At 40.4% G+C, this 14,312-nt stretch overlaps 1 protein-coding gene across 1 annotated transcript; it reads left to right on the forward strand.

Annotated features, from left to right (window-relative positions):
- Positions 1-10,543: 10,543 nt before the first annotated feature.
- On the forward strand, positions 10,544-13,117 carry LOC122032306. Its single transcript, XM_042591588.1, has 2 exons — positions 10,544-12,525; positions 12,587-13,117. The coding sequence occupies exons 1-2, from the start codon at positions 10,657-10,659 to the stop codon at positions 13,013-13,015; spliced, it is 2,298 nt and encodes a 765-aa protein (XP_042447522.1). The 5' UTR covers positions 10,544-10,656; the 3' UTR covers positions 13,016-13,117.
- The last annotated feature ends 1,195 nt before the right edge of the window (positions 13,118-14,312 follow it).

A 14,312-nucleotide genomic window follows, 5' to 3' on the forward strand; every position in this document is an offset into this window, starting at 1 on the left:
ACAAGATCGTAAAGATCGTAAGTTCCTTTATTCCCCTTTTAAAAAATCCCTAATTTCCAATCGAGAAGAGTTGTCCAAGCACAAGTTTGATTTCGAGAAATACGGGATCAACCACCCCACCACGCCTACAACTTTGAGAGAACACTGACTCCGTAGCGCCTCAATGTCCCCCCTTCCTCTCACAGCGGTGGAGTCAAACATGAGGATGCGAATCTTGGCAATATTGAGTACAACCAGTTCTACTCTCTCGATCGTCCAATCGCAAGAGACAACGGAGACGGCAACAAGATCGAATTATTCGATGATCCAATTTACGACAAAGACGAGATTGAAGCACTTGGCAAACTGATATTTGATGATGAAGTTGACGAGGTACTTTATAGTGATGACCATGAGATTTTGGTCTTATTTCAAGATGCAGTTCATGTCGTATCGGAAGACAATGTAAAGAAAAGGGACACTATGGATATTGAAGACGTTATTTTGAACTCGAGGACGAGTTCTTTTCAACCTAGGACGTCTTATGCAGGAGCATCCAGGGACACAATCATCTCATATCATTCAACATGGCTATGTTCCCCTTCGAGCTTTTACGAGAAGAAAATGAGGCTACCAACCTTCCTTTTGGATCTAGAAGAAGGACGATAGAGGTTACTTATAAAGAAGATAATGAGTTTGTGGCCTCCTGACATGGTTACACTCTATTCGGAGTCTGGACGAGATGGAATCTCTTCAAATTTGGTAACCAATAACCCTACACTACTTTCTATGTCCAGATTTTTGAACGAGATGAAGCATGAAGATATGGTCTATGCTTTGCTTCCTTACAAAAGTGATGAAATAGACCTAGACTCGGATCTACTAGATAAGGTGCAGCAACTCCTATCCAAATTTGCTGATTTGATAGCTGAAGACCTTCCTCCGAGATTCCCCCCTATGAGAGACATTCAACACCAGATTGACCTCATTCTGGGATCATGCTTACCTAACCGGCTAGCATACCATATTAGCCCTAAGGATGCTGAAAAACTACAATGACAAGTTGTGGAGCTATTGAGACGAGGCTATATTCGTGAGAGTATGAGCCCTTGTGCAGTCCCTTCCCTACTCATGCCAAAAAAAGATGGTTCGTGGCACATGTGTATTGATTTGATAGTAGAGTCATCAACAAAATCACGGTGAAGTATAGATTTTTGATTCCTCACTTAGATGACATGTTGGATCAACTTTCCAGTTCAAAGATCTTCTCTAAGATCAATCTTAGGAGTGAATGCCACTAGATTCCAATCAAGCCCGAGGATGAATGGAAGATCGCCTTCAAGACACAGCATGAGTAGTACGAGTGGATGGTCATGCATTTTAGACTATCCAATGCACCTAGCACGTTCATGAGATTCATGCATCAAGTCTTACGACCTTTCATGGGAAGATTCATGGTTTTATACTTTGACAACATCCTCATTTATAGTCCGATATGGGCTTTGCACCTTGATCACCTTTGCAATGTTTTTGAGAAGCTAAAGGCGGAACACTTGTTCATCAACAACAAGAAGTGTTTTTCTTCACGACCTCAGTTTTGTTTCTTAGATTTATACTATCAACTGATGGTGTTCATGCAAATCCATCAAAGATAGACACAATCTTCGAGTGGTCGTAGCCAGAAACCATTCACGATGTCCGAAATTTTCATGGATTGACCTCTTTCTATTGCCAATTCATCCAAAATTTCAGCACCTTAATTGATCCTATCACTGAGTGTCTCAAGGGGCACAAGTTCAAGTGGACTGAAGCGGCTATGACTAGTTTTCAACTGGTGAAGCAAAAGATGACTGAAACACCCGTTCTAGCACTTCCAGAGTTCACCTTCACGCTGAAGCGTCAATCCAAGAGTCTCAATCGTGTTGTAGATAGCTCTAAGCCATCGTTCTTCCCTGCTTACTACCATGAGCATTAGGGTTGTCGACTTTGGATCTTTCTCAGATATGTATGTTATTAATCCCTCTTTCGGTAAGATATTTCAAGAGGTGACTAATGGGCTTCACAACGATTTTATTCTGCACAATGGTTATCTATTTTTTGGACTACGATTATGCATTCTGGATTATTCCTTAAGGCAACACATTATCAATGAATTTCATAACGAAGGACACTTCGGCCGAGATAAGACATTAGCCATCATCTGTTCCGACTTCTATTGGCCCAAGATAACCAGTGGCATAGCTCATTTCATGGCATGTTGCTTTGTCTGTCAGCAATGTAAGGGAAACCTCACTAATGTTGGTTTGTATATTCCCTTACCAAAATCCCGAAGCCCCTTAGTGTGAGGCTAACATGGATTTCGTATTGGGTTTACCCCATACCCAACGGACCGCAGATTCTATTCTAGTTGTGGTGGATCGATTCTTCAAGATGGCTCACTTTGTGGCATGCAGAAAAACTATGAATGCTGTTCGGATTGCCGCCCTCCTCTTCAAAGAGATTGTGCATTTATACAGTATTCCTCAAACTATTACTTCAAATCGAGATACTAAATTTGTTAGTCAATTTCAGAAGACTTTATGGGAAAAGTTAGGGACGAAGCTAAACTTTAGTAGCACCTATCACTCTCAGACAGATGGTCAGGCCGAGGTAGTGAACCAAGACTTGGGAAATCGTCTGAGATGTCTCACAAGAATCAAAGCCAAAGCAATGGGATCTGGTTTTACCTCAAGCAGAATTTGCATACAACAAATCAAAGAACATAACTACTAGTTTGAATCCTTTCGAAGTTGTTTATGGACGAAACCCATCAGAAGTACTGGATTTAGTCCCTATTTTGAGTTTAGGACAAGCTAACCCTAAGGCTGAGGAGATGGCCAAGTATCTTCGGATCATTCATGAGCAAGTTAAGCAGGCTATTCAGGAAAGCGACACCGAGTACAAGATCAAGGTAGATCGACATTGACGTCAAGTTTTTTGGCGTTGGTGATATGGTTTGGGTTGTATTAACTCATGATCATTTCCTTGTTGGTAAATACAACAAGCTTAAAGATCGGAAGATTGGACCTTGCGAGATACTAGAAAAGATTAATGGCAATGCCTACAGATTGTGACTTCCTAGTTATTTAAAAACTTCTTATGTTTTTAATGTAAAACACCTAAGTCATTATACTCTTGAGCCGGATACACTCACCCTAAACTCGAGTACAAGTTCTTTTCAACTTCGAGTGACTGATGCAGGAGGGGATCCAAATTGGTTTTTTAATTAGTAATATGTTAATTAAGTTTAGTTTATTTTTTCTTAATTATATTTAATTTGGTCCTAAATCTTAGGGAGCTAAGTCTTGTTAGTTACTTTATCTTAAATCTTAGGGAATAAGTCTAATTGGTTATTTTTTTTTTCGTTTAGATTTTTTTTGTGGGTTTTGAGAACTATATAAATCTAGGCTTAGATGATGTTTAGGAGAAGTTTCTTTACACTTTTGATTTCATCATAAGTTTAAGCCTAATTTCGACTATTCCTTTTTTTTGTATTACTTTTCTCTTATTTTCTTATTAATTTTTCTGTAATTTCACGCCCCAGAATAATATACATATTCTGCTTGGTGTCAATTTCCAATCAATATCCCTTGCAAACCATAAAGCGGGATTTACTGGTGTGCAAAATTGGAAAATAAGGTTTATTTGGCATCACACATGAGTTTATTAGGCCTAGACACACAATTAATAGGCAAAGTATAATGCTTGGGCTAGGCAGTTAACAACAGGTCAAATATCACTGATTTACTTTTCATTAACATGATAATTTATTTTACTATCAATTATCTATGCAAGGTACTATTATAATACCTTAATTTAGTCTCAATACGATGAATTAAGAAATAAAGAGAGTTTGTGAGTTTAGACAAGTGAACTAAAGTTAACTTATATACAAGAATTTTTTGTTAATAGTTGAGTTTAAAAATTGATTTCTTATCTAAATAGAGTGTGTTAATTGATACCAAGAGAGGTTAAATATTAAATAGGGTTCATAAAGTTAGATGAGTGGCTTGAGCTTAAGCATTCGGATCTATGGTTGCACCTGAAAATAGTTATATGATTTTATAATAATTATATTAGAAATAATATCAAAACTTCTTTAATCACTTTTAATTATATTAATTAAAATTTTATGATTTTTTTTAATTTAATTAATTCAACTTATTTAACTATAAAATTAATTAGTGGTTAAATTAATACTTACACAAATGATAGGGGTTAGACATTTTCTTTAATTTCGTATGTATTAAGATTTGAATCAATCTTCAACCTTTCATCTTTCATCGAGGCTGACTTATGACATTGTTTTTCATTTACTCAAGGAATAGGAAACAAAGCTGAGGTATGATTAATAATTTGATTAATTATTTATTTTTTGTAAAATTGACTAATAATTTGATTAAAATATTTTTACTTGATCGATAGTTAAAAAAACATTATCAATCATTTATTTTTAAAAATTATCAAATATATACTTGGTTGTTATTTTTTAAATAAATTTATCAGTCATTTATTTGACCAATAATTTTAAAAAATACTCGCTATTATTTTGGTGAGCGGATGATTTTTATCAATCAAGGATTATCAAATCCTGATGAAAACTTTTAACTTGTAATATGCATTATCTGTCATCAGATGAATACGTTTACTTCAACGTCCTGTCAATTTGTCCCAAAGTTAACATGAAAAAGATAAATTATAGATGATTATCCATGCCAAGATCTTATGATGAGGTAAATTATGGACGGCTATTAACCTTTGAAATAGTGACTAACACATAGGGGAAGTATTTATCTCGACTTTATTGATATTTGAACCTCAGACCTTATGATGATAATATTTCATGTGCTAATTATTAGATCATCCCGAGGGGACTGACATATTATCAATCATTATGATAAAAAAAAGACAAATACGTTCGCCCCCAGTGCCCCCGCCAATCGTCCCAGGGTCAATATGGAGCAGATAAATCACGGACGGCTACTAGCCTTTTGAAATAGTGACTAACATATAACGAATGTATTTATCTCGATTTTACCGAGATTCAAACCTTAGATCTCATTATGATAATATTTCATGTGTTAATCACTAGATCCATTCAAGGGAATCGATAGATTATCAATCATGTGGTAAAAGGCGATTCGCTCTCCCCTAGCGTCCCCAGGTTAACACAGAGGAGGTAAATCACGGATGACTACTAGTCATTAGTGCAAATGATCAAGACATGGGGGAGATTATACTCGATTACGTCGAATTTCGACCTCAAAATTTCATGTAACAATATTTCATGTCTTAATCATCGCACTATCCCGAGAAGACATAGATTATCAATCATGACCAATGAGAGAGTTGACCTATCAAATTGATCCTGTGGGCCACAGCATCCCGAGTTGCTTTCGAGTTGCTTTCCATTTATCTCTCACGTTTTTTCTTTCTTCTGTAGTAAATTTGAACTTATTTCCTTCTCAACGCTATCGGCCCCGGATAAGGCTCGGTACAGTAAGCTACGTTTGACTTGGACTTATCTAGGCATTACATCAGTGAGTCGATTTAGCGGGCGCCTAATTAAAGCCGTTATAACTCAATACGCAATTTTCAACTGAGCCTGTGGCAAAGAGGGATAGTACGCAGTAGGTAGTCCCCTCGTTTATGGCATGTACAAAATTTTAGTAGAGGAGATCTTCTATATCATTGTTTTTTATGAGTCAGAGGATGTTCTTTTTTCATGTATTAGTAGGAGTATATGATCTCTATTTATTTTATAAGTAGGGATTATACATCTCTATCAATATATGAAAAGGAAATATCCTCTGGACCGTAAAAGTGGTCTAGAGGATCCGGGCTCAAATTTTAGGATGAGAACTGTTATTCCCATCCCTAATCCTCTCCCCTCCCGACTCATATTTGTTGTTTACCTTTATACCTTTCTGCGTATTCTCTAAGTCACATTCACATTGAATTTTGTGTTTTTATGTTTTTTTATTGGTATATTTTTTTAATCAGTTTTTTATTTATTTTTATCAATTTTATTCTTTTTGAATAATTTTTTTATTATATATTTGTAATCTTTTATTTAAGGGTAGATAATTTAATGGAAGGAAAGGTTCTGACATGTGTCAAAGATTGAAGAGGATAATTTAAAGAGATGTGGATATTTTGACATGCGTCAAGAATTGGAGGATGAGTAATTTAAATAGAATGAGAGATTCTGACACATGTCAAGGATTAGAAGGAGGGTAATTTAAAAGGAGTAGAAGTTCTGACATGTGTGAAAGTTAGAAGGGGTAATTTAAAGGAAGAGTGGTGTTTTAACATATGTCAAGGGTTAGAGGATGGATAATTCAAAGGGAGGAGATCTTCTGACATATGTCAGAGTTGAAAAGGTGTAATTTAAAAGGAAGAGATGTTTTAACATGTGTCAAGAATTAGAGGATGAGTAATTTAAGGAGAGAGAGGTTCTAACATGTTCATGTGTCAAAAGTTGAAGGTAGATAATTTAAAAGAAAGAGAGATTCTAACATGTATCAAGAATTAGATGTGATAATTTAAATGTCAAATTAGAAAAGTAATTTAAAAGAAATGAGAGCTTCTAATTTATATTAAAAATTATATAAAATAAAAAAATTGATGAAAAAATAATAAATAAAATTGATTAAAAAATAAAATTAAATAAAAATTAAAAAATGTATGTATAAAATAAAAAATTGATTAAAAATAAAATAAAAATAAAAATATACAAATAAATGAGTTAGGGGTATAAAGATCATTTATACCGGGAACAAAACCTGAAAAGAGAATGGAGGCCGTGTGAGGAAAAGCAATTTACTTCAAGAGACGTAATATTTTCTTAGTCAATTTCACATAAAGCATACCCATTGTTTCAGATTTTCTAAAAGGCACGCAATGTTGAGATTGCCATCTTTTATTCCGCTTTTACCCCTCCGCTAACTTTTCATTTCCATTTTTGTAAATATCCGAACCACATTTAAAAAAGAAAAATAAAAAAAAAAGTTTTTGTTGGTGGCCATGCATAAAGTAACGTGTAGCCATATGATTATCTTACCTTTTTATGTTTGAAACGCAATTGTTCCATCGCATGGATGCAGATAGTTGTAGCCTGTCGTAGTCCCCTCGTTTATGGCAGGTACACATTTCATTTCTTACTCTCTTTCCTTTATTCATAAGAATATTTTTCCATTGAAGATGTCCTGTGTATTACTATTACTTTTTAAATATTATGATAAAAGATGAATATATTCATCCTCAATATTTTTGTTAATCCGTCTCAAGATTAACATAGAAAAAATAAATTATTATTTTTTAAACATGAGTACATTCGAGGAAGATATAATATGATACATGTTCATGTATTTCTTAATTTTCTCGAGCTCGAGCTCGAGCTCGATTACATCCTTAAGCTACACTACTCAAATGCTATGATACCTAGAGATTGCCGTGCTCAGATCTAATAGTTATTAAAGTTGATGTCAAAATACCTTTGGATCAATTCTCAATGGAAGTCAAAATACCTCACAAATGCTTGACTTTTTCCATACAAAGGTTCATTGTGTTAGGACAAATATCTTCCATGATGTTGAATAAGTGTGAATGGAGAAGAGGCGGAAGAGAAGAAGCTCCATTGTGAATGGGACTTTAGTCCCACATTGGAAGTTTCAAGGCAAGTTTGTTGGTTTATATTGATTCACATGCATTGAGGATGTGAACAAATGCATGGGGAGAGGCTCTCTCTCATGCGTGGGTGCGCAGGGGGGTGCAAATCCAGGGCCCGGATTGCACTGAACTAAGTTGACTTGTGCGCGAGCGCGACCTGCGCACATGAATGCCGGATTGGTCAGGACAAAAATTTGCCCAAGCGGAACAACCAACATTTTACCACATATATCTTTTTACTGCTTGTGTAACAGATGCATTAAAGAAAGATTAATGCATAATCAAAACGGCCAAGTGAAAAGCTGGCGTTGAGTAATGATCATTAATATTGTCCTTTAGTCTTGAGCTCCTATATAAGGAGGCTACGACCTCAGGTAAAAGGTTACGCAGATAACACAGCAAGCAGAAGCTCTCCTCATTCACCTTCTCTGTTGTGCAACTCCTGCTCGGCAGATTACCCACGGTAGCATAATAAGTCTCGAAGCACAGCCGGATGTGGGGGCGAATCTGTTTCAAGGAAACTGCTACTTGCAGGCCTCGGTCAGCTTGCCCAGTCGGGATTTAGCCCGACCTTACTGCTCCGTCAAGACATGTTGCTCTGTTGAGACTGCTCTGCAGACCTGGTCTTCTGTTCTGCAGATCTGCTCTGAACAGACCTGGTCTTCCATTTTGCCACATATATCTTTTTGCTGCTTGTGTAACGGATGCATTAAAGAAAGATTAATGCATAATCAAAACGGCCAAGTGAAAAAGTTGGCGTTGAGTAATGATCATTAATGTTGTCCTTTAGTCTTGAGCTCCTATATAAGGAGGCTACGACCTCAGGCAAAAGGTTACGCAGATAACACAGCAAGCAGAAGCTCTCCTCATTCACCTTCTCTGTTGTGCAACTCCTGCTCGGCAGATTACCCACGATAGCATAATAAGTCTCGAAGCACAGTCGGATGTGGGGGCGAATCTGTTTCAAGGAAACTGCTACTTGCAGGCCTCGGTTAGCTTGCCCAGTCGGGATTTAGCCCGACCTTACTGCTCCGTCAAGACATGTTGCTCTGTTGAGACTGCTCTGCAGACCTGGTCTTCTGTTCTGCAGATCTGCTCTGAACAGACCTGGTCTTCCATTTTGCCACATATATCTTTTTGCTGCTTGTGTAACGGATGCATTAAAGAAAGATTAATGCATAATCAAAACGGCCAAGTGAAAAGTTGGCGTTGAGTAATGATCATTAATGTTGTCCTTTAGTCTTGAGCTCCTATATAAGGAGGCTGCGACCTCAGGCAAAATGTTACACAGATAACACAGCAAAAACAAGCAGAAGCTCTCCTCCTCATTCACCTTCTCTGTTGTGCAACTCCTACTCGGCAGATTGCCCACGGTAGCATTCGGGTACCACTCAGTTCGCCGTGACCACCGGTGCTTGGTGGAGTTCACGGTCAGACCGTTGTATCCTAGGAAACAGACCTCCCAGATAAGCCTCAAAACACAGCCGGATGTGGGGGCGAATCTGTTTCAAGGAAACTGCTACTTGCAGGCCTTGGTCAGCTTGCCCAGTCGGGATTTAGCCCGACCTTACTGCTCCGTCAAGACATGTTGCTCTGTCGAGACTGCTCTGCAGACCTGGTCTTCTGTTCTGCAGATCTACTCTGAGCAGACCTGGTCTTCCTTTCTGTCAAGACCTGTTCTGCTGCTCGACAGACCCAGCCGACCGACCGACCCGGCCGACCGACTGACCTGCCGACCCGGTCGACTGACCGACCCCTCCGACTGACCGACCGACCCGGCCGACCGACTGACCGACCCGGCCGACCGACCCGGCGACCCGACCGACCTCATCTTGACCGATCTGCTTGGCCGATCTGCCCTCTGCTCGGCCGATCCGCCCGCTCGGCAACACAGACTAGTGGCTCAGCCGATCTTGGTGCTCGGCAATTCTTCAGCTCGGAGCATAAATCAGCTCCTGCTGACAGCCTGACATTATCCGCTCAGGTCATCTTTACTATAAGTTGAATTTAAATCAGTGCTATTTGAATTCAGCTAATAACCCTAAAATCTCCGACAGATTATTTATGTCTAACACATGATACCTCTTTCAGATATCTACATAGAAAATTATCATCCCTAATTACAGGACCTACATCCAAGCATAACAGGCGAGCATGATTCCAACTTCAAATCTAGAGAAGAGTCGGAAGAGAAACGAAGACAATTTACTCCTGTTGTTGGAAGCTGGAATTCAATCAAATGACAAAAAATTGGTTTACTGGCCTGCATTTCGCAGGTGAGGTGTTTGTTGGTGTATTAAACGAGATCTTAAGAAAATTATCTTTTTTTAAATTTTTTTATTATTTTATTTTAAAATATCCTATTCAAAATTGTATTATTATTGTGACAAAAAAGGTGAATACGTTCGTCCCCAACGCTCCCGCCAATCCGTCTCAAGGCCAACACGGAGGAGATAAATCACGGGTGACTACTAGTCTTTGGAATAGTGACTAGCACATAAGAAAAATATTTACCTCAGTTTTACCGAGATTCAAACCGAGACCTCATTATGTAACATCTCATGCGCTAGCCACTAGACTCATCCGAAGGGACCAAAATTGTATTATCATGTTTTTTAAGATGATATTATTTTTAAAAAGATACCTATATATAGAGAAATACACGATCTATTTTAGCAGATAGATTCATGTTGATGATAAAACTGGTAAATCCTAATCTGCATGTGTCTTTAAAACTGAATAAGAACTGAAAATAGAAAATAAGCATGGATCTTATTCCAATAAAAACATGGCATAGCATAATAAAAATATAAATAGGAACGATAATTGAAAAGTCATCCTTGTCCGATCTTCCAAAAAAATTATAGGGACAACGCCTCAAACCTTCGTAGATAATAACAGATCAGATTAAAAGATTCTACCAACTTAATTATCTATCTATCCATCTTCTTGAGCTAGATAGAATCGATGATTCTTCGCAAGAAGAGCTCTGTCGCTGATAAAAGCAGCGCTGAGGCGACGACGATGTTTGCGAACGAGCAATCAGTAGAAGATCCACAAGACCGGAGGCCGCACCATGTCCAAATTCCGGTACGACACGGCAGCATCTTGGACTTCGCAAGGCACTCTCTCTTCGCGCCTCATCCGGCACCGAGCGATTCAAATCCAACCCCGGCAGAGTGGAAGAGCAGCATAATCCACACTCCTCCTGAAAAGCAGCTAACGCTCTTGGCGTTCCGCCTTGCGATACTAGAGAAGTCCGCCACTGGACTCGGGGCGTTGGCGTTCATCTGGGCCACGACTGTTGTTCTTAGTGGCTTCTTGGACGATCTCCGGCCGAACGACTACGCTTTTGTGACGGTCATTCTCGTCATCGAAGGCATCCGAATTTTCAGCCGCAGTCATGAGCTCGAGTGGCAGCAGCTCCCTGCACACCCTCTCAGTAACAGTGGAAGAGTTCAGCTGCAAGGCGATGTTTGTTGGATAGTCGCATCGAAATTCATAAGCAGAGCACTCTCCTGCCTTCAACTCTTGTCTGCCGTTACCTGCGTGACGCTCTCCTTGATGCGCCTTATCGATCAGGATTACGGCGCAGAAGTAGAAAGTAAAAGGAACGCGAGTATCTCGTTAAATCTCTTCTTTGGACTAGCACTCGGTGAAGCTCTCATCTTTTTGGTGGAGAGAAGCTACTGGGCGTGGAGGATCTACTGGTGCCGTCTTCTAGAAAATGTTAGTCGAGAGTACAAGCTCGGGCCGATGGGAATCGCTCCGATTAGGCGATTCTTTTACGAGATTTACACCAAGTGCGTTAATGACAGCGTCTTCGACGGCTTCAAGATGAACTTGGTGAGCTTCGCTGAGGATTTGCTGGACTCTGAATTCCACGAAGAACGACTTATGGGGCTGCAAGTCCTACGGAAGTTGGTGGGCAATGCCCGTTTTGTCTTCGGCACGCTGAGAAAAATTGGGTCTTCGACGTCGACGATGGAGAGGCTGATCGAGATGCTGAATTGGAAGAACCCGGGAGAAGAAGAGATCCGGCTGTGCGCGGCGGAGATTATGTCAGAGCTTGCGGGAAGGAGGAGAAACGTGCTCCGAGTCGCTGCGATTCCTGGAGCAATGGAGTCATTGTCGTCGTTGCTCCACAGTGGCAGCACCTCTGATCAGATTAATCCTCATGAGCTCAACCTGCTGGGCTTGCTCATCTTCAAGAAGCTCTCGACTGACCATCACAACTGTTGCAAGATAGGAAGCACCAGAGGCCTTCTCTCCAAGATCATAGGCCTGACTGGTTCGAGCAGAGACAGAGACACACCGACCGCACAGAGTAGAATTGTCAAACGATCATTGCAACTGGTGAAGATGCTGGTCGAGACTGATGGAGAGGTCGGCAAAATGCTCCGGCAGGAGATATCGAAAATAGTGTTCACGGTGAGCAACATAAGGGAGATGGTAAAGAATGGAGATATCCAGATGCAAAAGCTGGGAATTGAGATACTAAAAAGCTTGAGTATGGATGAGCATGCTAAGGAGGAGATTGGTAACACAGGTGGTGTTATCAAGCTGCTCCTGTCGATCTTTTTCATGCCTAGATTCAGTGATGATGAGAATTATGTATGCAATCAGGCAGGAGAGACCCTGGCGATGTTGGCATTGGAAAGCAGCAACAATTGTGATCGTATATTGAAGAAACCAGAGGTATTGAAGAAGCTCATCGGCGTGCTAACCGATCCCGTTCTCCGAATCAACGCTTCGAGGATTTTGCGCAATTTGTGTGCTTATACTAGAATGGAATGCTATGATGATCTCGGCCAAGTTGCTGTCGCCATGCCCACTGTGAGATTCATGCTCTGTTAATTGATTTTTTTTAGATATTTGAACTTTCTTGCTTGAACAGGTACTGAAGGCCATCTTGAAGGAAAAAGAGAAACTATTGGAAGCATCTGTTGGTCTGGCCACACAGCTCTGCAAATTCACAAATGCTGATGAGTTTGCTCGAGCACTGGAGCAAGCTGAAATTCAAGAGATTGAGCTCGTTGAGAAGCTGGTAGAAATACTGAAGGAGTACGAATATCCAGATATCAAGGTCCCGAGAATAAGGAGGTTTGTGATTGAACAAGCCATTTGGATGATGAACTCCGACAGCAATAGTGTTGGATTATTCGAGAAATTTGGAATGGAGAGACTGCTGGAGTCTGTGGAGGAGACGACGTCGGAGCTTGAATGCTTCCATATCTTTTCCGGCAGTGTTGGACTTAGCCGGCACAGAAAGACCATGCCTTATCTTGTAGAGACAGCCTCAAATATAATGAGTGCTGGAAACTGATCAAACAAATAGTACTCCTGTTGTGTGGGTGTGTGTGTTTGTAAAATTCAATATTCGAAGTGGATCTTGACAAGATCTATAATGGATATGATGGTAGCAAAAAAACAAGATTAAACTCGTTCCTATTTCATTCCAAAACTGTTAAATACCGGAAAAATGGCGAATAATGATAAGGGAATTTTCTGGAATTTTTGGAAATTTTTCGGAAATTTTTCGGAGCACGTATGGACGAGTTAACGGGGATAAGATTTTGGTTCCGGGAAAACCTGTTTTGGCTACCCATTTAAGTGAGGAAAAGTTTACTTTTTCCTTTATTTTTCTTTTATTTCTTTTCTTTATTTCTCTTTTCCTCCGTTCCTTTCCCTCGCCGAACCCCTCACCCGACCCGACGGTTTCCCTTTCTTCCCCGATTCTTCACTGTGCCGTTTCTTCCCCACACCGGCGACGCTGACTTCACTGCCATAGCGCCGGCCACTGCCTCCTCTTCTCCGAGCCTGATCTCTGCCCACCGACGCCGAGTCGTGCCCTAGTTTTCACTGCCGCCAGCAACGCCACTGTGCTTTGCCGGTGCCCCTTCCTTGTGCCCTAGCGCCGGGGACGCTCGAGCGACCGCCGACCGAGTCTCCTTTCTTCTCTTCTTGCGCCGACACTGACTCCCCGATTGTAGGCGCCTCTGATCTCCTCTTCGCGACATTTTTCTTCTGCCATAGTGCCTGTGCCGTAGCCGCCGAGTACCGTCGACATCACCTGGCACAACCGAGCCTCTCCCACTTCGTGAGTTGATGCCGGCCACCACAGACGACGCCGACCTCACTGTGCTTTGTTGTCGGCGTATCTGTGCCCTAGATCGCTGGAAATCCAGAAATTTGAGTAGGTCTTTGGTTAGGAGTAGCAACTCAAGCCTTGGTGTTCTTTTCCGTGCCCTAATTCCCCTGTTATGTCTTCCTTCAGCCACCTCCTACGGTGAACCAGCAGGGGAGCATCCAAAACTGGTGAGTTTGGGTTTGATTATTTCTGTCCTATTAGATTTAGATCCTATTGGTGGGATCAGGATATATTAAAGGGTTGAGAATTTATCTGTGGACTGATTATGGCAGCGGAGGCGTTGGGTGGCTTCTGGAACAGCTAGTTGCTTCTGGTGGAGTAGAGGATTGGTGACATTAAGCAATTACTTCGTCCAACAGCAATTTTCCTTGCCTGTGGATTAACAGGAGCGGCTGAGAAATAAGGTAAGGTGTAGGGCATTTGATACATGCTATATCATGGTTAATCATGTTTTAGATTCATGTGTAATTGG

The sequence above is a fragment of the Zingiber officinale genome, chromosome 11A (genome assembly GCF_018446385.1).
Source record: "Zingiber officinale cultivar Zhangliang chromosome 11A, Zo_v1.1, whole genome shotgun sequence".
Taxonomy (NCBI): Eukaryota; Viridiplantae; Streptophyta; class Magnoliopsida; order Zingiberales; family Zingiberaceae; genus Zingiber; species Zingiber officinale.